The sequence below is a fragment of the Mustela nigripes genome, chromosome 3, assembly GCF_022355385.1.
Source record: "Mustela nigripes isolate SB6536 chromosome 3, MUSNIG.SB6536, whole genome shotgun sequence".
Taxonomy (NCBI): domain Eukaryota; kingdom Metazoa; phylum Chordata; class Mammalia; order Carnivora; family Mustelidae; genus Mustela; species Mustela nigripes.
Window position 1 is genome coordinate 43,566,778 of NC_081559.1, and position 25,053 is coordinate 43,591,830.

At 50.8% G+C, this 25,053-nt stretch overlaps 1 protein-coding gene and 1 long non-coding RNA gene across 23 annotated transcripts in view; both read left to right on the forward strand.

The window, feature by feature from the left end:
- Window positions 1-25,053, forward strand: part of LRRFIP1 (LRR binding FLII interacting protein 1) — a 136,335-nt gene continuing 111,282 nt past the window's right edge. For all 21 annotated transcript variants that reach the window (XM_059393811.1, XM_059393812.1, XM_059393790.1 and 18 more), the window contains exon 1: window positions 1-170. In XM_059393811.1, the coding sequence (XP_059249794.1) occupies window positions 75-170 (96 nt within the window). In that variant the 5' untranslated portion in view covers window positions 1-74. The remainder of the gene's footprint in view (window positions 171-25,053) is intronic.
- LOC132013687 (uncharacterized) lies at window positions 685-2,137 on the forward strand. 2 transcript variants are annotated; one of them, XR_009403074.1, is made up of 4 exons: window positions 685-796; window positions 947-1,124; window positions 1,310-1,476; window positions 1,573-2,137. It is a non-coding gene; the product is annotated as an uncharacterized LOC132013687 (long non-coding RNA). The 2 variants fall into 2 exon arrangements; XR_009403075.1 differs by having other exon boundaries at window positions 685-783.

Here is a 25,053-nt window from a genome sequence, read left to right on the forward strand (position 1 = left end):
GAGCGGGACCGGCCGGAGAGGGGCAAGAGCAGCGGGAGCGGCGAGCCCCGCGGCAGCAGCGGGCGGCGTGGCCGATGGACATGGGCACGCAGGGCTCGGGGCGCAAGCGGCTCCCCAACCGGGAGCGGCTGACGGCGGAGGACGACGCGCTGAACCAGATCGCGCGCGAGGTGGGCGGCGGGCGAGCCCGCGCGGCTGGGAGCGGGGGGCGGGGGCGCCGCAGGAGCGGCCGCGCATCGGTGGATCGCTCTGTCCGTCCGCAGCGGCGCGGGCAGGGGCGCGGGCCCAGAGGGATGTCGGTTCTCCGGCCCCTGGGGACAGGCTGGCGACTCTGACCCCTCCCCCACGCCCCTGCTCCATTGGGCCACTGTGTCCCCCTCTCAGGGAGCGGGGCGGAGGTGGGCAACCCATGGGGTCAGGAGCCAGTGCCCAGCTTTGTCCTGCCGCTTGGTGGGGGTAGAGTAGGCCGCCCCCGGAGGCCCATGGCCAGTCCCCGGAGGCCACATGGCCCTGGCGAAATGGCCTGTTTCTTGTCTGCAACCATGGGTCCTCAGTTGTCACAGAGGTGCGGCTTGGGCTTGAGCTTGGGGTCACTGTGAATCGTGTTTCTGGAGCGAGCCTGCAAACGGGTCCTGGCGCCTAAGGGGCTTTGATCCAAGTTTTCTGGGCAGTTTATCTGAAATGTTGGGGGCGAACTTTCAGCTGGCAATGAAAGGAGCACTGTGTGCGCGCTGGACAAGTGTCTTTCCCTCCAAGGATCCAATCTTGGCGTGAAACAAACTGGTGACATGGGAAGGTTGCTCCTGGGATTGGCTGCCGCAGCTCGCTGGGCGGGGGGTGGGGTGGAGGGGTGGGGGGGGGGGCCAGTGTCAAAGGACGCCTGACTTTTCCCGCAGACCCTTTTTGTACCTTTTCAGTGTCCTGTGTGTGTGTACTCACTATACAGGTGCAGTTCGCCAACCCCCCTCACCCCCCAACCCGGCGCCGCCGCCTTCGCGCACTCCCTTCTAAGTGTTCTGATATGATGTGGAGCTCGTCTGCATACCACTCTGTGCTCACACGGAAAAACTTCAGGCCATGTAGGCTGTAGGCTCTGGTTTCGTCAGTCAGTCTTTTGCCCCGAGGTACGCTCTATAACCATTTCTTAGGTGTTTTTAGTTGCAAATATTCGATTTTGCTTTACGGACACAGGGCTGTCAATCAGTATTTGTTGAATATTGGAATGGATCAAGACTTTGGTTTTTCTCTGTGTGAAAAGGAAAAGGGCTTTCCAGGCAAACTCATAGACATCCCTTAAAACCCACTGCAGGTTGTCCTCTGTGAGACCTTCCCCATCACCCAGGCCAGCATCTCCCTGCTTCCATCTGGCTCCTCTAATTCTTACTCCCTACACCTGGTATGGAAGTCACCTCTTCGGAGCAGAATTTGCTCACTTAGCTTGCATATAATCCCAGGCCTGCTAGGATAGTCACTTAGGTATGTATTTGACCATAGGACCAAACAAGCATTCTCTGGGAGACCAGAGGTGACCAGTGGATGATCCCTGGGTCTTGTCTTTCTGTCGGTGCTTAGGGACAAAGGAACCAGAAGAGCGAGAGCTCCCAAAGTCTACCTCGTGTCTGCTGGCTTGGATTGGATGCAAAGACTAGGGATGCTCCCTGGGTTGACATCCTTGATGTCCTGAGGATTGGGAAGCCATGGTCGTGCCCCAGCCAGGGAGAAGGTGGCGGGCAGTGACAGATTCAGACTGTGGAGTCAGTCCTGTCCTGTGAACATGCACACACCTCACAGAGGAGCTATGCGATCCTGGGGAAATGAGTCATTCATCCCCCATGAGTGTCTGTTCTCTTGTCTCTAGAATGCGACAAAGAAGTCCCCTCTTGTTATTTTGATTAGCATCCATACAGTGAGTAAACGTGAGCCCCACCCACCTATCCTCCTGATAAAACTAAACCATGGATTGGCTTGTTGTAAGTGCTGAGTGGCGGGAATCTATAATGTCGGAGGGAGCAGGGGCAACATTTTATGTTTTATCACAAATTGAATCATATTTTCCCAACTGTAAAAATTAGAATCACGATTCAAATGGCAAGTGTCTGTTCACCTTTGAGTTCTTCAGTTCTAATAAAAATTAACAAATTCGTCTGAAGTGTAGTACATTCTTATTTGCTCGCTGATTCAGCAGATGCATTCTGGGCTCTCCAAACACCTGTCCTACGGAGACTGGGATTCAGGGATGGACCTGAAAAGGGTCCAACCATGAAGAGTTGGGTCAGAAAGGGGTTTGACCTATAAATAACAGTCACAGAAAACAGGAAGAGATCTGATATTAAAAGTCCATAAATGTTGTGCCTGGAAAGTTTGGAAATGAGAAAATTCCAGTTTATTGAGGGGAATAGGAATGGCAATCAGAGGTGGCTTCCTAGAGGAAGTGGCATTTTGAGTTATTTTGAAGGGACAGGAACGCTGACCTTCACTGGCCTCCACAAAGGGAATATATTGGCTGGAGCATGGATTCCTGGTCAGCCCCACCAGTGGCTGCTTCTCTCCATAGCACCTTGCAGCAGGCTCTGCTGAGCTGCCCTCTTTGGGTAGCCTCACCTTCAGGCTGACATGCCTTTTGTTCCCACACTTCCCCCCCACCCCCCCAGGAGCCCACACCCAGTCTCTCTCTTGAGAACTGGACGGATCTTCCCTGACAGATCTCCCTGGCTCCCTGGCACCACCCCACCCTGCCCGGCAAGCCAAACTATGAGCAGGACTGCTAACTGAGCCGCCCACACCAGCCCCTGGGTGACCGTGTGCAGGGCCGGGGGAGTCCTAGCCTGTGACCCATCAGGCCCATCCTGGAAATGGGGAAAGTTGGCTGCTGCTTCCAAAGCCCTTGGGGAGCTGAGGGGCCTGAATGAAAACTGGGGACTCTTTCAGAAGGTGGCAGGGGGTGGGTGGACAAAAGTCAGGCGTCTGGGAAGGCACATCTAGAGAATAACCGGAACCTTCTGAGCTGGGGTGGGCAGGACTGGGAGGGGAGCTCAGCTACTTCTGCGGAGGGCTCGAAGCAGTGCTCTGACCTGTAGAGGCTGACACTTTCCTATTTCTGCGGTTCCGTTGTGGTTTAACCTGAGGCTGGTTTAAGGTAAATGGACTTGTAACTTGAAAACAGTATAGATGCATTAGCACAAGTAGCTTGCTTCCGAGGTAGAATTCGGGCAAGACGTTGTCAGGAAAAATGTCCAGTAAGCACTTGGAGACACTCCTCACCGCTGAAGGCATGAACAGTGTTTCTCCCACCCTGGGGGAAGGTGTCTTGAAAGCAGATATATTTTTCCCTCCTGCCATGTTTAACATTCGGCTCAGGATTTTTGATAGCCTCCCAAGCTTCTCATTCAGCACTGAGGCAATTGCTGAGGTGAATTGCCTGAGACAATTCACAGTATTCCTCTCAAACAGAGAAGGACAACAAAATTTTTTTAAAAATTTTTAAATTTAAAAATTTTTAAATTTTAAAAATAAAAAATAAAATTTTATGAATTTTTATTATAATTTTTTTATTTAAAATTTTTATCATAAAAAATTTCAAATTTTTTAAAAATTTAAAAATTAAAAAATAAAATAACATGCAAGCTGCCCTATTAATGAACTTGCTGGGCCCTTTAATGGTGCTGGTGAGTGAGTCACCCCCTGTGGCCACAGGGGCCTGGGCTGATTCCCTCCCCTATGACTGTCTCCACAGCCTCCTCTCCAAGAGCTACCCATTGCAATGCCATCCCTGGGGTGCAGATGGTGCCCCCCAGGTCCCTCCTGTGAGAGGGTGCTGACTCCATGGCCAACTGCTGGGAGCGCCAGCTGCTGGGGGTTCACAGCTGTCTTGTCAGGAGAAAAGTGCCCCTGGCCACCCAGGAGTCGCTGTGGGGGAGGGGTGTCCCACCCCCACCCCTGGGGCAGCCTGCAGCTGTTGCCTGAGGGGTGTGAGGTTATAAAATGTCCCCTCCCTTCACTTCAAGTTGGAATGACTCTGGTGCCAGATCTCCCTGTGGGATGGGGCTGAGGGCACACTCTGGCGAAGGCCACCTCCTACCCCTGCCGCTCTCTTCACCCCTCTTCTGCTGGCTGTGCTCCCCAGATACAGACCCACACAAAAATACCTGCCTCAGGCTCTGCCTCTAGGGACCCCAACTTAGGAATGAACTTGCTGGGTAGCCTTGTACATATAGGACATTCTCATCCTAAAACCTCTGTCATGTTGCTACAGCCAAACTGTCCCCCTCATGCCTTTGTTCCGGGGGAGGCAACTTTTCTGAGGTGGGCCGGCAGCTACAGACATGGGGGCCATGGACTGGATGGTGTCATCCAGTGTTGTCAGTGGTTTGTGATCCAGGACACTGGTTGGAACAGAATCAGGAGCTCAGCTGTGAACAGTCCTGATGATGTGCAGGCCCCTCCCCACAGCTATTTCTGTGTGAGCGCCAGCTGTCGCCCTCTCCCCCTTCTGGGTGACCCTCGTGACTCACTGGCCTCATGGTTAGGGCTGTGAGTTTTATGTGGGTGGCCTGCAGAAGTGGCACGATGGGTGGAAATCAGGGGACCTAGAGTCCAGTTGAGCCTGTCGCTCATGAGTCTTGTCAGGGTTCAGGGTTAGAAAGGGGGCAGGTGGGAATTGAGGTAGCCTCGGAGGCTTGCAGGGTGCCAGCCTCACCGAGAAGCTTCCCCCATAATTACATGGAGTCCCACCAGCAGAGTTTAGAGTCTCTCTGTCTGACATAGAGAAGTGGGCTCACGGGAGCTGGTGATGCCTAAGATAACTAAGAAGGTGCCCGTTCAACATTCAGCTGCTTCCACTTTCTGGATTCAGTTCTTGGCTCTATCTGAGGCCAAGCTACAGGTTGTGTCCTGCAGTCAAGCTGACTTGCTTCCCATCTCTGGCTCTGTTGTCCCCAGCTGACCTCTGGCCATCAGGTTTGATGGTTCATGGGAGAGTTGATATTCTTCTGTCCTTACGATGTCTATCCCCGTTTTTGGAGTTTGTTTGTTTTTTCATTCTCTTGACTTCTGAAATGTAATGTTTATTTAACCAAGGTAATGTGTGTTTTTACCCTTGTCCCACATTCTCAGGCCATTCTCCACACACAGCTGGGTGATCCTTGAAAATATGTCAGCTCATGTCGCCTCTCTAATTAAAACTCCCCAATGGCTTCTTGTATCACTGCATAAAGGCCAAGTTCTTAATGGCCTGACAAGACCCTGACCAATCTGGTGATTAGCTCCATGTTTAAAAATTATATGCGTGTGCAGTCTATTGATCATCTGAGTGTAGACACGGACCATTAGTTTCCTGGCTGGGGGAGGGGACCCCACTCAGGCCTTCCCACCACTTCTGTGTCCCCCCATCCTTACACCACAGTTATGTTGCAGTAGAACTACAGACAGGTAGAGAGTATGGTGCTAGTACAGTGAGATTCCCCGGTTCAAACCCCGGTTCTGCCATGTGCTCTGTGACCTCGGGCAGGTTGCTTCACCACTTTGTGCCTTACTTGTCCCGTAGGTAAAATGGGAACATTTTGAGTGCACTTTCCATGGGCGTTTATGAGGGTATATGTGCTCTTTTGTGAAAAGCACCTCGTAAAGGTAGAGTGATGACGATGACATCATGTGTGGTTTGGCTGTGGAGCCAAGCCTCACGCTCTGACATTTCTGTCCCTGGACAGCTTTCTGACTTTTCCAGAGTTCATGACTTGTATTTTTTTCTTTTTTCCCAATTGCTCTCCTGTTGACATAGCTGTCACACCCAGTTCTTCAAAAACTTTTCAACAGGACCCCTCCCAGTACTATTTCCTGGGTGATTCAACAAACCAGACAGCCTACCATTTCTCCTTTGTCCCCTCCTGGATATGGACCCCGGGAAACATCTGTCCTCTAGACCCTCTCTAGACTTTGGCTCTCCTTCCCTTTCCCTTTCCCTTTGCCAATCTGAGAGTTCCCCACTTTTCTATTGTTGTTGGATCCCTCCTTGCCTGATGCCGTATTATCTTCCTCCTGAGATTACTCTCTCATTTTGCTGGAACACGTCCTACAGTAGCATCCTGAAAAAGAATGCCTTTTCCAAGTGTTTCCATGTCTGAACATGTCTTTATTCTACCCCCGTACTTGATTGATAGTTTGGCTGACTGTAGCGTTCTAGGTTAAAAATAATTTTCCAAAGAATGACAAAGATTTCTATGTATTCTTTGAAATGATTTCTAGCATGTGTCATTAACTGAACGAAGCAATGTGCAGGAAAAAAAAAAAACAACAAAAAAAACCACAAAAAAACAGTGTGCTGTCCCTTTTGTGAGAAAGGCGATGATTTGTCTGTATTTGCATGAGTAAACCCTGGGAGGCCAGCAGAATTGGTCAAGTGTCACTTTTAATGCTTTTTGGACAATTTTTTCAAGATTTATTTATTTATTTTGGAGAAAAAGAGAAAGAGTGAGGGAGGGGCAGCGGGAGAGAGAGAACTTCAAGCACACACCCTGCTGAGCATGGAGCTCTAGTTTGAGACACTGAGATCATGACCTGAGCAGAAATCAAGAGTAGGACGCAAAAGCCACCCAAGAGCCCTGATGCTCTTTGGATATTGAACCATGTGACTGAATTGCCTCTTCAATAAAATAAACTAATAGTGATCAAGAAAGTAAAATTTAAAGCTATTTTCTACCACAATTTTAAGATATTATTTTCCACTGTATTCCAGCCTTCAGGGTTGCTTTGAGAATTTTGATGCATTGTGTATCTCCAATATCTTGTATAATCTCTGCCTTTACTTTCGAGAAGCTTTTAGGACCTTCTCTTGGTCTCAGTGCTCTGAATGGGTTATTTTCCATTAATTGAGCATTCATGGGGCCATTGGATCTGAAGACATGTATCCTAAAGTTCTGGGAAGTTCTCTGAATTTTCCCCTCCCCATCATTTCCTGTCTCTCCTTTATAGCAGCTCTTTTGCTGGGAATAACTTTCTTTTCATTGCCTTTCCCTAACTTTCTTCTCTTGGTGATGCTTTGTAGGAGATCACTCACCTTTATCTTCCATGCTTTCTGCTAAACTTATCTGTTCTGTATTCAATTTCTAAAAGGTGGGGGTTTTGTCGGTTGTTATTCTTTGTTCCCTTTTTATGGCATCCTCTCTGATTCACAAATGTGGCACCTTTTCTTGTCATTCTGATGATATTAATTTGTTGTTGTTGTTTTCTCCAAAACTTTTCTTTTGTCTGCTGTATTATTACCTGTTTCTTTTTGCCCTTTGTCTGTGATGGCCTCTATCTTTCATCTTGACGCCTCTCCCAGATGCATGGTGATCCTCAGCTGTCCATTCAGCTCTGAGAATGAGGCACTAAAACACTATGAGAACCATTTGGTCAAAGACCAGGAGGGGAGGTGTCACAGGATGCGAGTCCGACGGCACCAGGGGCACGGTAGTGTGGCTAAAGTGCTAATCCACTCACTACCTCCTCAGGGCACAGGCACACAGCCTGGAATCTGAACCCGGGTCTCCCATTTACCAGGCCAATGCCCTAAACAGCATCAGTGTTGGAAGGGACTATTGCTTAATGCTAGCAAACCAAACCTCTCTAATTTGGTCCCTACAGATAGAGTTCTGGTTTTGATTAAGGGGATGGTGGGATTGAGAAGAATGTTGAAAATTAACCTGAGATTTATACCAGGACAGAATAATCTCTAATGTCCATACAGCCCAGAGAAAGGAACCAGTCACGATGACCTTCTTTCATTGAGAGTGGAATAAAATATCAAATTAGGTGAACAAACAAAGGGACTTATAAAAAAATAAAATTTTCATAGCTGCATGCTTCAAGGATAATTCACGTATTTGTTTGGAAAATTCTCTAAGATCAGAGATATAAAGCAAACATAAAATACCTGGAGAGTTTAGGTAGGCAGAATGTGATATGGTCTTGGCAGTGGGTAAACCCTCGGATCAGCAAGTATGTAAAAGCCAGAGCCATTTGCTGGCGTGGTATACTGCGACACTTCCAGCCTTTCTTGGCTTGGGGGAAGAAATGCTCACGACAATATTTCAACCTAAAGGAACCAGGAGATCTAAGTTTTTTGTTTTGCTTTTAAGCTCCATCTCATAAATTTGTCCCTTCTTTCTTTACCATTACCCTTGATTTCTTTTATTTTCATTTTTCACCTTGTTTTATGAGATCCCTTAGGCATGGAGGCAGTTTTCCAGGTTGACAAGAGATGGGATTTGCATGTTGACCGAACAGCTAATGTGTCTCCCTCCCAGGTGCCCTAAGATACTGCTGTAAATGATCCCAGAGAGGTCTTAAAATCATCCAGAACAGTGCTGGTCAGGAGAACCTTCTGCAGTGATGATGGTCCTCTCTCCCTGCTCTGTGTCTGGTGGCCACCAGCCATGTGTGACTGCTCAGCACCTGCCCTGTGCCTAGTGCACCTGAGAAATGCATCTTAAATTTTTTAAAAGATTTTATTCATTTACTTGAAAAAGAGTGAGCACAAGCAGGGAGCAGGGCAAGGGCGGGGGGTGAAGCAGATTCCCTGCTGAGCGCATAACTGGACACAGGGCTCAATCCCACAACCCCAAGACCATGCCCTGACTGAAATGAAGACCTGGACACTCAACCGACGGAGGCAGGCAGACACCCCTTACATCTCAAATTTTGTTTAATTTTAATGCATTTAAATTTAAATAGCCACTTATGGCTCGTGGCCACCAGATGTGCAGCACAGCTTTACATCAGTGATTTCTTCTTGGCTGAAATATGCTGTGACAAAGGTGTGGGCCATCATGCAGAGCAGGGCTGAGCATCACCCATGACCAGACACAGAGGAAGGAGGACACAGGGGTCCGGGGGGCAGGACTGGCTAACTATGGCCAGAACCCAGTCCAATCTGGGGACACATGCGGGTCCATAGGAGGAGCACAGTCAGCCTTTGGAAACCGGGAGACCATGGAGGGTATAGTGTCCATGTGTCAGAGCCTCCTTTCCTTTGTGGAAGAAGAACTACATTCCCCAGGGGGGTTAGAGTAAGGAACAGGGCCAGGGACATGCAGAGCCAGTGGCCCAGTCCATGTGGGCACTAACTGAACCCTGGGGTCCCCTGCCTTCTGGGGGCTGGATCCAAATCCAGAGAGAGGACTGGACGGGATGTGCCCCAGGGTTGGACGGTGCCTGTGTGCAGGGGCGGCCAGGGCCTTGGGACCAGCAAGATGGACGCCAGGTGAGCACACGGAATGCATCCACCTCAGCTCCATGTGCACCTTCAGGGTCCCGTGGCTTCCTTGGCATCCAGAGGATGTGTAGAGCCCAGCATCAGGATGGGATGGGCCCTCTGTTTTCAACATGAAGGCGGGAGCTGCTAAGGCGTCGTATTTTGAGTGACATCCTATGGGGCCACGTGTCTCCCTTCTGCCCATTGAGGAAACCCGTTTCCTACTACCCCCGGTATGCTGCCGACAGGATGGATCATGTCAGGTGTGGTTCAGTTGGAACTTGAGTCCATGCTGGTGCAGCAGAGCTTTTACCCCTCCTCCCCGAGGAGGCCGGGGCTCAGGTGCACTCCAGGGATAGCGTGGTGCTCGCAGGTGCTGAGAGCGGCCTCTGCCCTCAGTCAGGGGCACAGCCTCACACTGGCCATGGGCTCTGCCTCCTGCCTGCTGGCTTCATGCCAGGGAGACTGAGGACGGGGGCACACTGCCAGGAGCTGTCTGGACACAGAGCCAGGTGCCTCCATCTGAGTCTGCCATCCACCACTCACCCCGATGGTGGCATGGCCATGGGTGCCCACAGCTGGGAGAAAGAGAGCAGCCAGGGGAAAGCCTTAGGACAGTGTGAAGCTAAGCTTAGAGTGACACTCTAAGGTCAGGGAGCAAACGGGCAGGGAGCCCAAGCAGCCGCATTATCCAATGAGAGCCACAGACCTCAGGAGTGTACCTGCCAGCATCACCCCCTCCTTCGAAATCCCAGGTGTGCTGCCAGAGGAGGAATAAGGGAAGCCCCCACTTCAGCCTTGGGGGGTGCTGGCTGCCCATCAGGACTCCAGAGTCCCCCCTGCAGAGAGGCCCCTAGGTAGAAGGGGATGTGTGTGGGGCATCAGAAAGTTCAGCAACAGGACATTTCCATAGGATTAAGATTGTCCCCATATTTCCTAAAAAGTATGTTGCTTTTGCTGTTCACAGCTGAACTTCTTAAAATAGACCACTAGACTGCTGGTCCCTGCCTGGTGCCCGGACACTTGTTCCTGAGAAAGTGGTAGGCAGGCTACCTCTCCCTTCTCCCCCAGTGAAAATCAGCGCTGTCCGTGCCCTCTCCGTGCCCTCTCCGTGCCCTTGGCCCCAGGGCGTGTGGGTCTCCCTTGGGCTGCAGGCATGAGACAGGAGTGACTTAATCATGACAATGTTCTGGGTCTGTCATCTTCCCCTCCGTGGCTTAGACCTCTGGCTTCCATTGTGATGTGCATCTGTGAAGGAAAACATGCTGGGTGCCATCCTTCTCCTTAACTGAAAATTCAGCTCTAGGATTCCTTTTGGCTTGACAGATCTCTTTCGCTTGGATTTTTGGGGGGTTTTATGTGTGTGTGAACAATGTCATGGTTTTCATGTATTCTTTCTTTCCTAAACATCTTCCCAACATTCCCGAAATAGAACATGGTGGTTCCCACTTATGTGGAGTGGAGGACAGAATGAGAGCACAGCCTTGCAGTTTGGCAGACTGTCCCCGAGATCTCTGATTACTGGCTTATTAAAATGATGTCACATGAGAAAGTGTTAATGAGTGAGAGCATCACGTATGTTAATAACTAAAATCCAGGGGCACCTGGGTGGCTCAGTGGGCTAATGCCTCAGCCTTCAGCTCAGGTCCAGGGTCCTGGGATCGAGCCCCACATTGGGCTCTCTGCTCAGCGGGGAGCCTGCTCCCCCCCTCCGCCCTCTGCCTGCTTCTCTACCTACTTGTGATCTCTGTCTGTCAAATAAAAAATAAAATCTTAAAAAAAAAAAAACCCTAAAATCCAGCGGAGTCAATGTGAAGACCTTACCAGCTTCATTCAGTGATCCATAAACGGGCAGAGTCCCATCTAGAAGTAAAGGGAGCCCCCTCGGACCTGCAGGAAATGGAAGTCTTGTCTGGGCCGGAGGGACAGGAAAAGGAATTTTCTGGCAAAGAGTGGATTGTTTGAGGCAAGACCTCCTCCTCCATGTGGGAGATGGCAGGGATCCGGTTGGCAGGGTACCTCCCTGGGGCTGACCCTGTGACTCCAGACTGACCTGTGATGGTTACGCTCCTGGGAAAGGCTGAAACTGTGCTTAGGTAGGATTCTAAGTCTTGGTTTGCCGACGTGGTGCTTAGCACAAGTGACTCCATTTTGGGCCCGTTGTCTCTTTTTTGACCCATGTAATAATACGCCATCAGTGATACAGAAATAATTGTTTATTCCATTTTGCAGTTTTTTTAAATTTTGAGCTATTGGATTTCACAGACACCAGCAGGTTTCCTTCCTTATGCCGGGGCCGTGTTTGTCAGGGATAGCTTTTCTATTCAGCAGACCTAGAAGCGGCCAGCTCTGCTGCCCAGGACCTCTGGGACATGGGCCTTTGCTGGCTCAGAGCTTCAGCTCCTCCATTGTGGGACAAAGACGGGGCAGCTGGGGACCAGTGAGGCACGTTGGTGGCTGAGGTCTAGGCCTCCTCAGGGAGCACTCAGTCCTCCCATCCCCTCCTGGCTGGCTCTCCCTCCTCCTGGGAAGCCTCAGGCCTGTGCATCTCCCACACAGGACCTGGAATGCGCAGTATGTGTCCCCCAGTCCTCCTCCTCCTGTCACACTTATCCACTGGCTGCTTCCTTTAGCAGCTCCTGTCTCCCATCCAGGGGGGCTCTCCCTGGGGGCTGCACTAGGGCCCATCACCGGGGGAACCCCCAAGCCCAGCACATAGGAGCCACTTGGGAACCACCTGCTGGGTGAATAGAGATCGAAGCAGGAAGGGGAATTCCTCCCCACCCACAGTGGGTGCTGACTGGTCTTCACACTGATGGGAAAACCTCTGGAGGTGGGATTTCTCTCCCAAGTAGCTGGAGCCACTTTTGTCAGAATTTCCACGTAGGTTACAAAGTGTGGCTTCCACTCATGACTCTTGCTAAATCCTGAAGCCTCGCCCGATGTCACAATAGACCAAGAGACAGAACCATGCTGTCTTCATACTGATAGCCTTGTCGGAACTCGCCAGCCAGAGGCCCGTACCACCCACGGACCACGGCTGTTCCGGATGTGCCGCCAAGGCCCGGGCTGCGTTAGCTGATCTTGGGTTTCCCCTGGCCTGAGAGCTGCTTTCAGGAATGGACGGCAGTGGGGAAGTCCTAAAAGAAAAAGTGAAATAAATTTTCTTCCTGATTCCCATGAGAGGTATTTTTCTCATCCTTGAGAACACACAGCCTAGAGGGTCAGGGCTGGACTCTGAGTTGGAAGACCTGGGTCTGCAGCCTGGGGTCACCGTTTGCTGGCTTTGCCACCTTGGACAGACCACGGGGACCCTCGGTGTTCCCACCTATAAAAGGCAGTGATGATTCAGAGTTGGGAGGACCAAGGGGATGAGCACACGATGCTTCGGGCAGGGACTCCTGCCGCTCTCCAGGGCAACCGTGTCTCCTCACACACCTCCCCTCTAAAATGAGGCAGGGGTTTGTTCTGGCCATAGACCATGTGTTTTCAGTGCCCCCCCCCATCCACATTTACAGAGATTCAGACTGACAGACAGAGACTTGGATCCTGCCCTTAGCACCAGGCTCTTCTCTGGATTCTAGGTTTCGGTTCGAGGTTCTAGGCTCTCCCCAGACTCTAGACTCCAGGTTTTAGGTTCTAGGCTCTGGGCCCTGCTCCAGGCTCAGCTCTGGGTTCTAGGTTCTAGGCTCTGGGCTCTGAGCTCGACTCCAGGCTCCAGATTCTGAGATGCCTAGGGAAGTGGGTGGGGGTAGGGTGCCTGGAGACAAGCCCCACTCAGCACTGGCTTCTTTAACCATAAGGAGGGATAGCACCTGCTGTGTGTCTCATGGTGTTCGCATGAGGCCCAAAGGAGAAAATAGTTGAGATCATGCACGCAGAGCCTCAAGGGCTTTGCAAATGTAAAGTACTACTGTCAGAAAATTGTAAAGACTCTTAACACCTAGATGTTTCAGGCTGGCTTGTAGCTGCTTCTGAACTTGGAGCAGATGCTCACTGACCCCAGGAGCTCTGCATTTTTCTTAACGCAGAACACTTCTCTTTCAGGGTGCTGTTGCTTTGTTCTAAAAGTAGGGGAGGAAGCAAGTTTGAGCCTAGTGTGAGAGCCAGGGAAGGTGGGAGGTAGAGCTGGGTAGAGGAAGGGCAGGAGCCGCTGTCCGCAAGCAGTCCTTCTCCAGGCTTCCAGACCCCTGAATCTTTCAGGTCCTTGTGGAGGCAAGGAGAAAAGAGACTAGGGTCACCATCACCACAATGACCACAGACCCCCGCATCCCCCGGCTCATCAGGGAGGGCTGGGGGGCAGCAAGGATCCAGCCTTCCCTGACACATCCTCATGCCTCAGTTTCCCTGGAGTCTGACCCTGTGTGCAGCCCCCATCGTGCCAGGAAAGCATAAGTATGACAAGAGTCTGTCTCGTGGAATATCAGCTTCTGTTCTGTGCATGTGCAGAGTCCTGTCCCTTACAAAAAGGCATTGCTGAATGAAGCCTTACCTCAAGAGCATAGGAAGACCCCACAGCCTTTTGCGGGGGGCGGGGGGACATTGCGGTAAATGGCCTCTGTTTGGCTCTGTGCCTTCTCTTGCTATTCTCTTGCTAACCACTCATCCCTCATAGGGTGGAATCAGGGCAGCCTGTTACCTAAACGGTTCCCAATGGCCTCTCTGCAGTCAGGCTGTGGAGGTGCTTGACCACCTTTGAGAAAACAAAGCATGTTGGGCTGGGATTGAAGGTGGTTAATTGTACCTCGCATTTGTGGTCCTCAAAATGAGCGAGTGAGCAGAGAGACGGATGGATGGATGGATGGATGGACAGACAGATGGAACAAACGGATGGATAGCCTTAGCCTGACTCCAGTCACATTTGCAAGTTGGGTTTCTTCTGAGACTAGAGCAAGATTTCAAAGATCACCATCGGTCACCTGTGCACAAATGAGATTTAGCAGAAACTGCAGTGAGCAGGATCTAGCCCAGCCAGGTGTCGAGTGTCTGAAGGGGGCATTTCGGTTCCACCTTCCCTGGGGCCAGCGTACTGAGCCTTCCCATCCCCCCTCCCATACCAGGACCTAGAAGGAGCAGCGAAGCAGGCAGGTTTCTACCCCCTCCCAATTATCCGACAGTGGCTCCTTCTTTCCAGCTCCTCGTTTTGTGACCTTTTCTCCCTTGTGCTTCTCCAGTGACCTTTTGTGTTATGTGTGCACTTGGAAAAGGTCTCCGAATGATCCTGGGGATGGGGCTTTGATTTCACTGGACGGTGTGTGGGCGATCGGGTTGCACCCACAATGCCAGCACGGTGACCTTGCATTCCCTAAAAAAGGCCTGTGCTGTGTCCAGGAAAGCTCTCCTGAGGTTGATGGCCCACTACCAGGGGCTGAAGAAACATGGACCTTGTTTGCAGAACATTCTATCATGTGGCTTCCCTTTTGGGGTACAGGGTTAGTCCTGGAGGAAGTAAGGTGTACTGATGTACTTTGCCAGGTGCAGTAAATAGCTTTGTTTGCCTAACTTTAACCACATAAGCGCTGTAGTTCTAGAAAGCCCTGTGCACACCAAGAATCACTGAGACATCTGGAGGGGAGTGGTGCCGGCCTGTGCGTTAGGGATGGTCGAGAGCATGCAGGCGGACGTTACAATGAAGAAATGCACACGTTTCTGTGAAATGTTCTCAATTTGGATTTGCCATAATTAGACTGAGCTTATGGATCTGGGGGCAGAACTTCATGGAAGAGAAGTACCCTCTTGCTCATGTCATAGCAGGCAGTTCTTGATGTCATCATCAACGACGTTGACCTGGACCACTGGGCTAAGGAGGGGTCAGCCAGGTTCCTCCACTGTAGAGATCGTATTCTTATCCCCTTCCCCCAGCTCTGTTCCCTAGAAGTGAGTCCCTACATGCAGCCCCCACTCAGAGAGGGACTTCAGCTCCCTGTCCTGAAGGAGTGTGTAATCAGAGGTTGAAATGTTCCCCGTAATTAGTAAATTTGATAGTGATACTTTGAGGCTCTGCAAATGTCCTGTGCCACCCTGAAGTCCATCAGTGGATCGGTAATTCTCTGTGGCATGTAGATGTGAAAAGCAGGTTATTTGGTGTGAGGAGTGAACTGGAGAGCCAGGATGGGGAAGCCCTCAAGCGTGTGGTGGTGCCTGACATGGTCTGATCTTGTCCCAGCCCCATGCCCTTGGCCTTTTCCCCTCACTGCTGGTACACTGGCGGCTCTCTGGGCCTCACGGGCATCTGTGCATGGGCTGCTCACTGCTGTGGACACAGACGTGCCAAACCCTTCTTACCTACATGGCCCCTTCTCCTGCTTCCCACTGGTGCTCTGACTTTCTCATTGGTGCGGCCAGGAGGGGCCATGCTCCTTCCTAGTGCAAACCAAGTAGGCAGCATAGATAATGCTGTGAAGTTTTTGGTTTTGGAGGGATGCAGAGGAGCTAAATAGTGGGTCATTGTACAAATGAAGGTCTTGCATGATGAGTAGAAAAAAAAATGACTTCCTTATTCTACTGTTAGCATAACTGTTAACATAACAGAAAATGAGGGGGAAAGTCTGATGAGAAGAAGTGAAAATGCAGTATCTGTCTTTCGGAAAACATCTTTAATACGAGCACCTCCAAGATACTATGGTTTTGGTTCCAGACTGCGGCAGTAAAGCAGTATCACGTTAAAGCAAGTCAAATCACCTTTGCGGTTTCCCAGTGCACATAAAAGTTCCGTGGGCATTATACTCTAGTCTGTTAATGTAGTATTCATGCAATAGCATTAAGTCTTTTTGAACATACACACACTTGCTGAAGAATACTTCATTGCTAAAAAATGCTACCCATCATCTGAGCTCTCAGTGAGTTGTAGTCTTTTCGTTGGAAGAGGGTCGCACTGCGATGTCCATGGCCACTGACGGATCAGGGTGGTGGCTGCTGATGGCTGGGGCAGCTGTGGCAGGTTCCTAAAGTAAGACAATGATTTGTCCATTGACTGACCTCCTTTCTCAATTTCTCTGTCACACGTGATGCTGTTTGATAGCATTTCACCCGCAGGAGAACTTCCTGCCGCCGCTTTAGCACCTGAGTGGAAGTGATATCCTAAACCCTCTGGTGTCTCTTCAACGGTCTTCACAGCATTGTCACCAGGACTAGATTCTTACTCGGGAAACCCCTTTCTTTGCTTGGCCCCAGGAAGCGACACCTCCTCCCTCAGATCTGATCACAAGATTGCTGCTATTCGGTCCCATCTGCAGGATCCACTGGGAATTCCAGTTCTCCTGCTGTTTGCAGCCCCTCTGCAGTGATGTCCTCCACAGAAGACTTGAACCCTCCACGTCATCCACCAGGGCTGGAATCGTCCAGACTCGTATTAATGTTGCTATTTTGGGGGCACCTGGGTGGCTCAGTGGGTTAAAGTCTCTGCTTTCAGCTCAGGTCATGATTCCGGGGTCCTGGGATGGAGCTCCGCATAGGGCTTTCTGCTCAGCAGGGAGCCTGCTTCCTGCTCTCTCTCTATCTGCCTGCCTCTCTGCCTACTCGTGATCTCTGCCTGTCAAAAAAAAAAAAAAAAAAAAAAAAAAAAGTTGCTATTTTGACCTCTTCTCATGAATTACAACTGTTCTTAATGGTTTCTAGGATGGTGGATCCTTTTCAGAAGGTTTTCAGTTTACTTCACCCAGATCCATTGGAGGAATCACTTTGACAGCTGAGCCTTGTGAAATGTACTTCTTAAATAATAAGACTTGAAAGTTAAAAACACTCCTTGATCCATGGGCTGCAGGAGGGATGTTTTGTCGGCAGGCATGAAAACAACACTCATCTTGTCCATCTCCATCAGAGCTCTTCCGTGACCCAGGATGGGGTCAGTGAGCAGTTGTATTTTGAAAGGAGTCTTTTTTTTATGAGTGGTAGGTCTCAACAGTGGGCTTAAAATACTCAGCAAACCGTGTTGTACACAGATGTACTTTCATATTTATAGAGCACAGGCAGACAAGATTTCCCTCAACTGTGAAGGGCCCCAGGATTTTCAGAATTTTGGATGAGCACCGGCTTGAACTTAAAGTCAGCAGCCGCGTGAGCCCCTCATGAGAGAGGCAGTCTGTCCCTTGAAGCTTTGAAGCCAAGCACTGACCTCTCTCTAGCTGCCAAAGTCCTAGATAACTTCTTCTTTCACCATAAGGCTGCTCTGTCTACGGGGGAAATCTGTCGTTTAGTGTAGCTATGTTCACTCCTCATCTCACTAGATCTGGACAACCTGCTGCTTCACCTTGCACTGGTATATTATGGAGACAACTGACTTCTTTCCTTAAACCTCCTGCATCAGATGCCTCTGCCAGCTTCTGGCTTCTCTCCTGCAGCTCCGCCTCCTCTCTCAGGCTTCACAGAATAGAAGAGAGTCAGGGCCTTGCTCTGGGTGGGGCTTCGGCTTGAGGAAGTGTGGATCTTCTATCCAGACCAGGAAAACTGTCCACATCAGCAATAAGGCTGTTTTGCTTTCTTCTCATCGTGTGTTCACTGGAGTGGCCCTTTTAATTTCCCCAAGAACTCATCTTTTGCATTCACAACCACTTAGTACAAAAGGCCTATCCTTTGACCTGTCTTAGTTTCGAAGTACCTTCCTCATTGTCATCATTTCTAGCTATTGATCGAAAGTGACAGACACGTGACTCTTCCTTTCACTTGCGCACTTAGTGGCCATTGTAGGGTTATTAGCTGACCTAATTTCCATACTGTTGTGTCTCAGGGAACGCGGAGGCCCCAGGAGAGGGAGAAAGATGGGAACGGCTGGTGGGTGGAACAGTCAGGACACACACAACATTGATTGGTTGTCTGTTGTCTTATATGGGCACCGTTTGTGGGGTCCCAAGACAATTACAGTAGTAACATCAAAGATCACTGATCACAGATCACCATAACGAATGTAATGAAAAGTTTGAAATATTATGAGAATTACCAAAATGCGCCACAGAGACCCAAAGTGAGCAAATGCTATTGGGAAAATGGCGCCAATAGACTTATTCGACACTGGATTGCCACAAACCTTCCATTTGTAACAACTGCAGTGTCTGTGAAGCCCAGTAGAGCCAAGTGCCAAAAAGTGAGGTCTGCCCATCCTAGTGGCTGATAGACACAAGAAAGATAGAAGGAAACCCAGACCCAATCACCGAAGACGAATGTCTGGGTTACAGAGAGTAATAAGCTCCTCTGTAGAAAGCGTCGTCACTAATTCATGCAACACAGCATTTGTGGGACGCAAGGGACCAGGAATTGGACCCTTCAGTGCTGGTCTAGGTAGTTCTTCCCTCCTGTAGTACAGTACCTCCCCCTCCTTCCTTAGCATGATCGTTCATTGTGGATGCCCTCCACGATGGGGTCACAAGAACAGCAGACCAAAGGTGTCAGCAGTGAGCGCGTCCTGAGTGGTTGGTGGCCATCGTACGCACTTAGCCTTCATATGAGGTCACACGTCCACCGAGTGTTTGGGCACCCCCGAACTCCTAAGTGAAAGTTGTAGTCCCCAGTGTGACTGTATTTGGAGATGGGGTCTCCGCAGAAGTAATTCCATCAGATGAGATCACAAAGGTGAGACCCTGATCCAGTAAGATTCAGGTCCTCATCAGGAGACCACAGGGAGCACCCTTCTGTGAGCACAGGAAGAGCCAGCAGTGAGGGGCTGTCTACAAGCCAGGAGGAGAGCCCTCACCAGAGGGTCCCTGGATCTTGGATCTCCAGCCTCCTGACTGTTGTGTAAGCTGCCGAGGAGGTGGCATTTTTGTGTTGCTCCTGGTCAAGACCATGACGGGTCAATGCTGCTATTCCCACCTCAAAAGGGAAGAAACGGTCGTAGAAAGAAGCAGTGACCTGCCCGGGTCATACTGTCAATCTTCCCACTTACCATCACATGGCTTTTTGATGGTTGACCTTGGTCACTCTGAACTCTCTTCTCTGTGTCATCAGGATAGGCCAGGTCATGACATGGGAGTGAACACCCCCAAATCTCAGAGACCTGCAGTGGCACAGGCTTCTCTTGTCCACATGAGATGCCTGTCACAGGTCGGGGGGCCTCACAGGTCGCTGCCAGGTGACTTCCTCTGCAAGGACTTCAACATGGTAGGGACAGAGGTTGCTGACTTGTTTGCTGGCTCTCGGCCCTTCTGTCCTACATGACATGTCATTTCCAGGGGCAGACGACAGGAGGGTCCCTGGCCAGCTCCTCAAGCCAATGTGAGGGTCTCTGTACAAAGTGGAAAGGGAAGGAAGACCCGCCGTCCAGATGCAGAGCCCGACAGGAGAAAGCGCCCCTTCCCCTAGATGGGTGTGTGGGGCTGGGGAGCAGGGGCTGGATTTCACCCCATGGGCCCCAGAGCCTGGTACTGCCATGAGAGGAAGCTGGCTGGACTTTCTTCTTACCCCTCCCTGGCTCTCCATGGGCTTTGGCTCTCCCTGGTCCTGCCTGCAGCTGGGGTAGTGGAAGGTTTGCCTTACAAACACTGTGCCTTCTTGGGTATTCCTGTGAGAAGTTGGGGTCACTGGCAAGACTGCATTGCACACCCTTCCTGAAGCAGGAGCCACAACTGTGTATGGATGTTTCTAGAATCTGGGAGAAGAACTTACTCTTTTCTTTGATATTCTGAAAACCTGAGTGCTCCTTCTGGGTATGGCAGCATCTAAACCTACAACTGAGAAGGCATATAAATACGCTGGCCCTTTGGCTTGGTTCTGATTGCTTTCTTTGGTTTTTAAATAGAAAGGGGGGAAGGAACCGAGGGAGAAGGAGAAAGAATCTCAAGCAGGCTCCATGCACAGCATGGTGCCCAATGCGGGGCTCGATTTCATGACCCTGAGATCACCACCAGAGCTCAAAGCAAGAGTCGGACCCTCAAGTGACTGAGCCAGTCTGGTGCCTGGGTCCTGCTTTCTGACTTGGGTTCTCGTGTTACACTTGTTTTGTTCCTGTGCTGAAGCTGCCCCTCGTCCCGCTGGGGATGCTGGTGAGCCCCACCGCCGCCCTCCCAAATGTGTGCGGCCACTTGTGTCATAAGAATGAGGAAACTGGAAGCAGCTACCCTGACCCCTGCGTCTACTGCAACTGCTGGCCCCCCGGACTCCTAATGCCCCTCTTTCCCCTATTTTTAGAGGCCACTCTTTTCTGAAACCACGTGGTGACACATCAAAGGCATTTTGTTTCTCGAGCGCCTGGTGCGTCCACCGCACGCCGGACACTTGAGAAACAGGTGACATGAAATGGGACTGACATTTAATGTCAGGTCACAGGGTCTCAGCTTTGCTCCCCTACTGAGCAATGGAACCATTTGTCCTCGAAACCTCATGGGCCCCCGCCTTCCCCTGCCTGAGCAGCCCAGACTGGGGAGGGACGGGAGCATGCGCCCTGCTTGGAGAGCATCCCCCAAAGCACAGGTGATGTCGGGGTTCCACGGGAAGGAGGGAGAAAGCACCAAAATCAAGCGGTTTATGACCTCTGACCTTGCTTTCTCAGAATCCTGAAAGACTCAGATCTTTTCAGGATTTTCTCCCTTTTGTCCCCTGGATGTGACGGCAGCCAGAGTCTTCTGCTCTGCTGTTCTGGCTGCCCCCAAGGAATTCTTTATTTTATCAGTTATTTTTCTGAGAGAGAGAGAGCAGGGCAGGGTGCGGGCACGGAGGGGCAGAGGGAAAGGAAGAGAGAATCTCAAGCAGACTCCTCCACACTCAGCACAGAGCTCAGCCTGGGGCTCGATCCCACAACCCTGAGATCGTGACTTGAGCCGACATCGAGAGTTGGAGGCTCAACAGACTGAGCTACCCAGGAGCCCCAGAATTTCAAGCAGATTCCCCGTTGAGGGCAGAGCCCCCAATGAGGGGCTCAACCAGATGACCCTGAGATCATGACCTGAGCCGAAACCAAGAGTCAGACACTTAATGGACTGTGCCACCCAGATACCACCCCACCAAGGAGTGAGAGACAAGCCTGCTCTCTAAAGGGAGCCTTCCTTCCCTGCCCGGCCTCTATGTTCAGGGGCAGGAGGGAGAGCAGGGTTGTGGCTGGTGGTGGGGGTCGTGGGGGCATCCACACCTCTGGGAGCCAGGCCCCCTCTCCCTGGAGCATGCACAGCAGGGGCTATTTAATCAGCTGGACTCAGCTAAGAGCGTGGTGACATTAGATGCAATTATAGGCCAACCTTGGGACACCCCGGGTATTTTTAGGTTTCGTTTCCTAAAAAGAAGATGGTGTTTTTCAGGCCGCTGTTGGCAGTGTCCGTGTCTTGACATCGTTTTATTTTCCATTTGATGCGGCTGGTCTTTGCCTCCTCTCTGTCGTGGTTCCCAACAGCACGGGGGCCGGCATCATTCCGGCCTCATGAGCCCGGGGCTGCCTTTCTGTGTTTTGGCCTGTATATTCATCTCTTTATTCCTCCGACGACTCAGCAGACCTCTCTCTGACCAGCCCCCCTCCGCCAGGGAGCAACGTGCTGGGACAGAATGTAAGATGCGGTCCTTGTCTCAACCACCTTGCTTTCAATATCCGTCCGTCACGGGGCAGGTTTCTACTGATCACGTCCTCTGCGCGGAGGGCGCAGCAATGCCCGAGGGAAAGCCATCACCCTCCCCGCCCCCAACCCTAAAGATAAACTTCTGAACTGGCAGCTCTGTGACAGGTCAGGTGTTGAAAAGTGCAGGGAAGGAAAGCAGGGACCTAAGGAGGGAAAGGGGGATTTGCTGTTGTGACGGGCTGTCAGCAGAGGGCGCCCTGATTAGCTGCTATTCCAAGCAGAAGGAACTAGAGTGCACAGGGGTAGGTTGAGAGCAGACCCGAGCAGGGAGGCTGTGTGGCTGAGCCCAGGGAGAGAAACATCGAGGAGCTGGATCCTACAGGGCCTTCCAGGCCACTGTAAGACTTGAGCTTTCTCCTCCAGGGAAATGGTTAGCTGTTGGATGCATCTGGTGGAAGACAGGCCTGCTCTGGCCTCTGTCTTAAGAGGGTTCTTCATGGAGCTGTGTATACGACTGTCATGGATGGCTGTGTAGGTTGTGCACTGCAAAACCCAAGAACATACCTTCAGACTGACTCCTGTGTGAATGGGCATCCACCACGTGTGCGGGGCTGGCCCTGCATGAGGAGCAGTCTTGAGGGTGGTGGGGAACAAGGCTGGATACGGGTGAAGGGAGCTGGTGGAAAGGCGGTGATTGCTGGATCAGAGTGGGGTGGGGCAGTGGTTGTGCTGTGAAGTGGTCAGATTCTGCATTCCTTCCATAGGCAGGGCCCACAGGGCTTGCTAACCGATGGGACCTCGGGGAGGAGAGAAACAGAGACACCAGAGGTGGCCCCAGGGGTTTTGCCCTGAGCTACTGGATGAGTACAAATGAAGGTTTGCCATAAGCTAGTCTGGGTTTTGAGTAAAGTCAGTTTTAGGAAAAAACCCTACTTGCTGTCTTGGCATCTCTGCCCTCCATCCCCCACATGCTCCTCTGAAATGCTCGCAGGTCACTCTGGGGTGCAGATTTTTGATTAGGAGACTTCAGAGGCAAATTCATAGTCCCTGAGATGCACATCAGAATTTGTGCCTACAGGGACGCCTGGGTGGCTCAGTTGGTTAAGCAGCTGCCTTCGGCTCAGGTCATGATCCCAGCGTCCTGGGATCGAGTCCCACATCGGGCTCCTTGCTTGGCAGGGAGCCTGCTTCTCCCTCTGCCTCTGCCTGCCACTCTGTCTGCCTGTGCTTGCTCTCGCTTCTCTCTCTATGACAAATAAATAAAATAAAAAATCTTAAAAAAAAAAAAAAAGAATTTGTGCCTACAATGTGGATCACATTCTTTATGTGGGAGGTTTTTAAAAATGAATGGTAACACAAAAAACTTGAGATGACTGCAAGAAACACCTACACATCCAGCAGCTAGAGTCCCCGAGAACTTGCCCTGTGTGCTGCCCCTGGCTCTCTTTGTCTTGTGTCCTTGCTCATCGGAAGCACATTCCAGAGACCACGTCGCTTCACCCCTGCATGCTCCTGTGCACGGAACTTCGAAGTAGGATGTCTTCTCCCACATCCACAGCACTCTCCCAGATAGCCAGCCTGACATGAATGTGTCCTATCATCCAGTCCCCAAAACATAAAAACATTTTCCTAATTATCTCAAAAATGTCATTTGACAGTTGGTTTCTATGAATCGGGACCTACCAGTGTCCATGCATCAAGGTTGGGCATTCTGCCTCCTCGGGGCCTTCCCGTCTGTGGCAGCACCCCTGTCCCCGCTGTGAGTGTAAAACAGGTCTCCCCGACCACGAGACAGTCCTGCTATCTCGACATAGGGGTGGCTCCCTTCCAATGTCATTGTACTCGTTCCTCTCCCCCCTGTATTTCCTGGCGGGGAGAGTTAGCTCCCGGAGCGTGCCGTCCAAAACGTGATGTGAGCCTCAGTGTCTATCATTGTAGCCACGTAGACAAAAAGCCAAAAGAAATAGGTGAAATTGATTTTAATAGCATGTTGGATACAACTCAGTGTATCCAAAATAGTATCAGTTCAACACTAATCAATATAAACATTATTAATGGCTGTTTTACACTCTTTGTGTCTCACTAAGCCTTGAAATCTGGAGTGTGTTTTGCTCTGGCGCCTTGGCTGGGTCGGGCTGTTCACTGGCTCAGTAGCCACATAGGGCTGCTGTGAGAAGTGCTTCTGGGAATTCAGACACATCTGTCCCTCTGGAGGCTGCCGTGTGCTTCCTGCTGTGTCACATCAGAGGTCCTCGGTGGTGGTGATACTTTGAGTGATTACCAGGCACAGGGGGTGACAACAGATCCTTCCCTTGCAGATGTGTCCATCCAGAAGGCAATGGGCTCCCACTTTCTAAGTTGGGAAGACAGGGAAATTGGGGAATGAGGAGTTGCCTTTGCTATGTGCAGTATCTGAAAATCCTATCTGACATCCAAAGAGAGAAGTAAATGGGGCGGTTGGATGTGAGTCCGGAATTCAAGAGTGAGATCTCAGCTCAAGATATAAATTTGGGAGTTGCCAATGTATTGGGGACAAAACAAGGTGAGATCACCAAAGGGACAAGGTTGAGGGCTGGGGTCAGGAGGGTAGGGAACCAGCAAGCTGAGCTGCTGCCCCAAATGGGGCAAGTATTTAAAGAAGGAAAGAATCACCTGTGTCAGGTAACACCCATGGGTCAGGGAAGAGTAGGGTTGAGAGGTGCCCATTGGATTTGGGGATGACTTTGTTGAGAGCTGGCTCATGATATCATAGGGTAGACCCCCAGTAGAAGCAGGTTCAAGGGAGAAGGGGATTTCTCAAAAAAGCAAACATAGAATTACCATATGATCCAGAAACTCCCATTTCTGAGTACCTACCCAAGAGAACTAAAATCACAACCTAGAAAAGCTATCTGGGCACCCATGTTTGAGGGAACATTATTCACAATGGCCAAAATGTGCAAGCAGCCACGGTGTCCATCAACAGATGAATGGATAAACCAATGTGGTCTCACCATACAAGAGAATATGACGCAGCCTTTAAAAAGAAGGAAGTACTATGCCGTGCTAAAACATGCATGAACCCAAAGGACATTGTGCTCAGTGAAACAGGCCGGTCACAGAAGGACGAATACTATAGGATTCCACTCATAGCGAGTCCCCAGAGAAGTCAGATTCACAGAGACAGCAAGTAGAGTGGTGGGTGCCAGGGGCTGGGGGAGCCGGCATTCAGTGGGGACAGAGTCTGGGTTGGGAAGATGAGAACGTTCTGGAAGATGAACCACCAGTTCACGTGGTACAACGTGAATGTCCTTGATGCCACCACACCACCACCTAAAAATGGTTGAAATGATAAATTTGATGTTCTGTGTA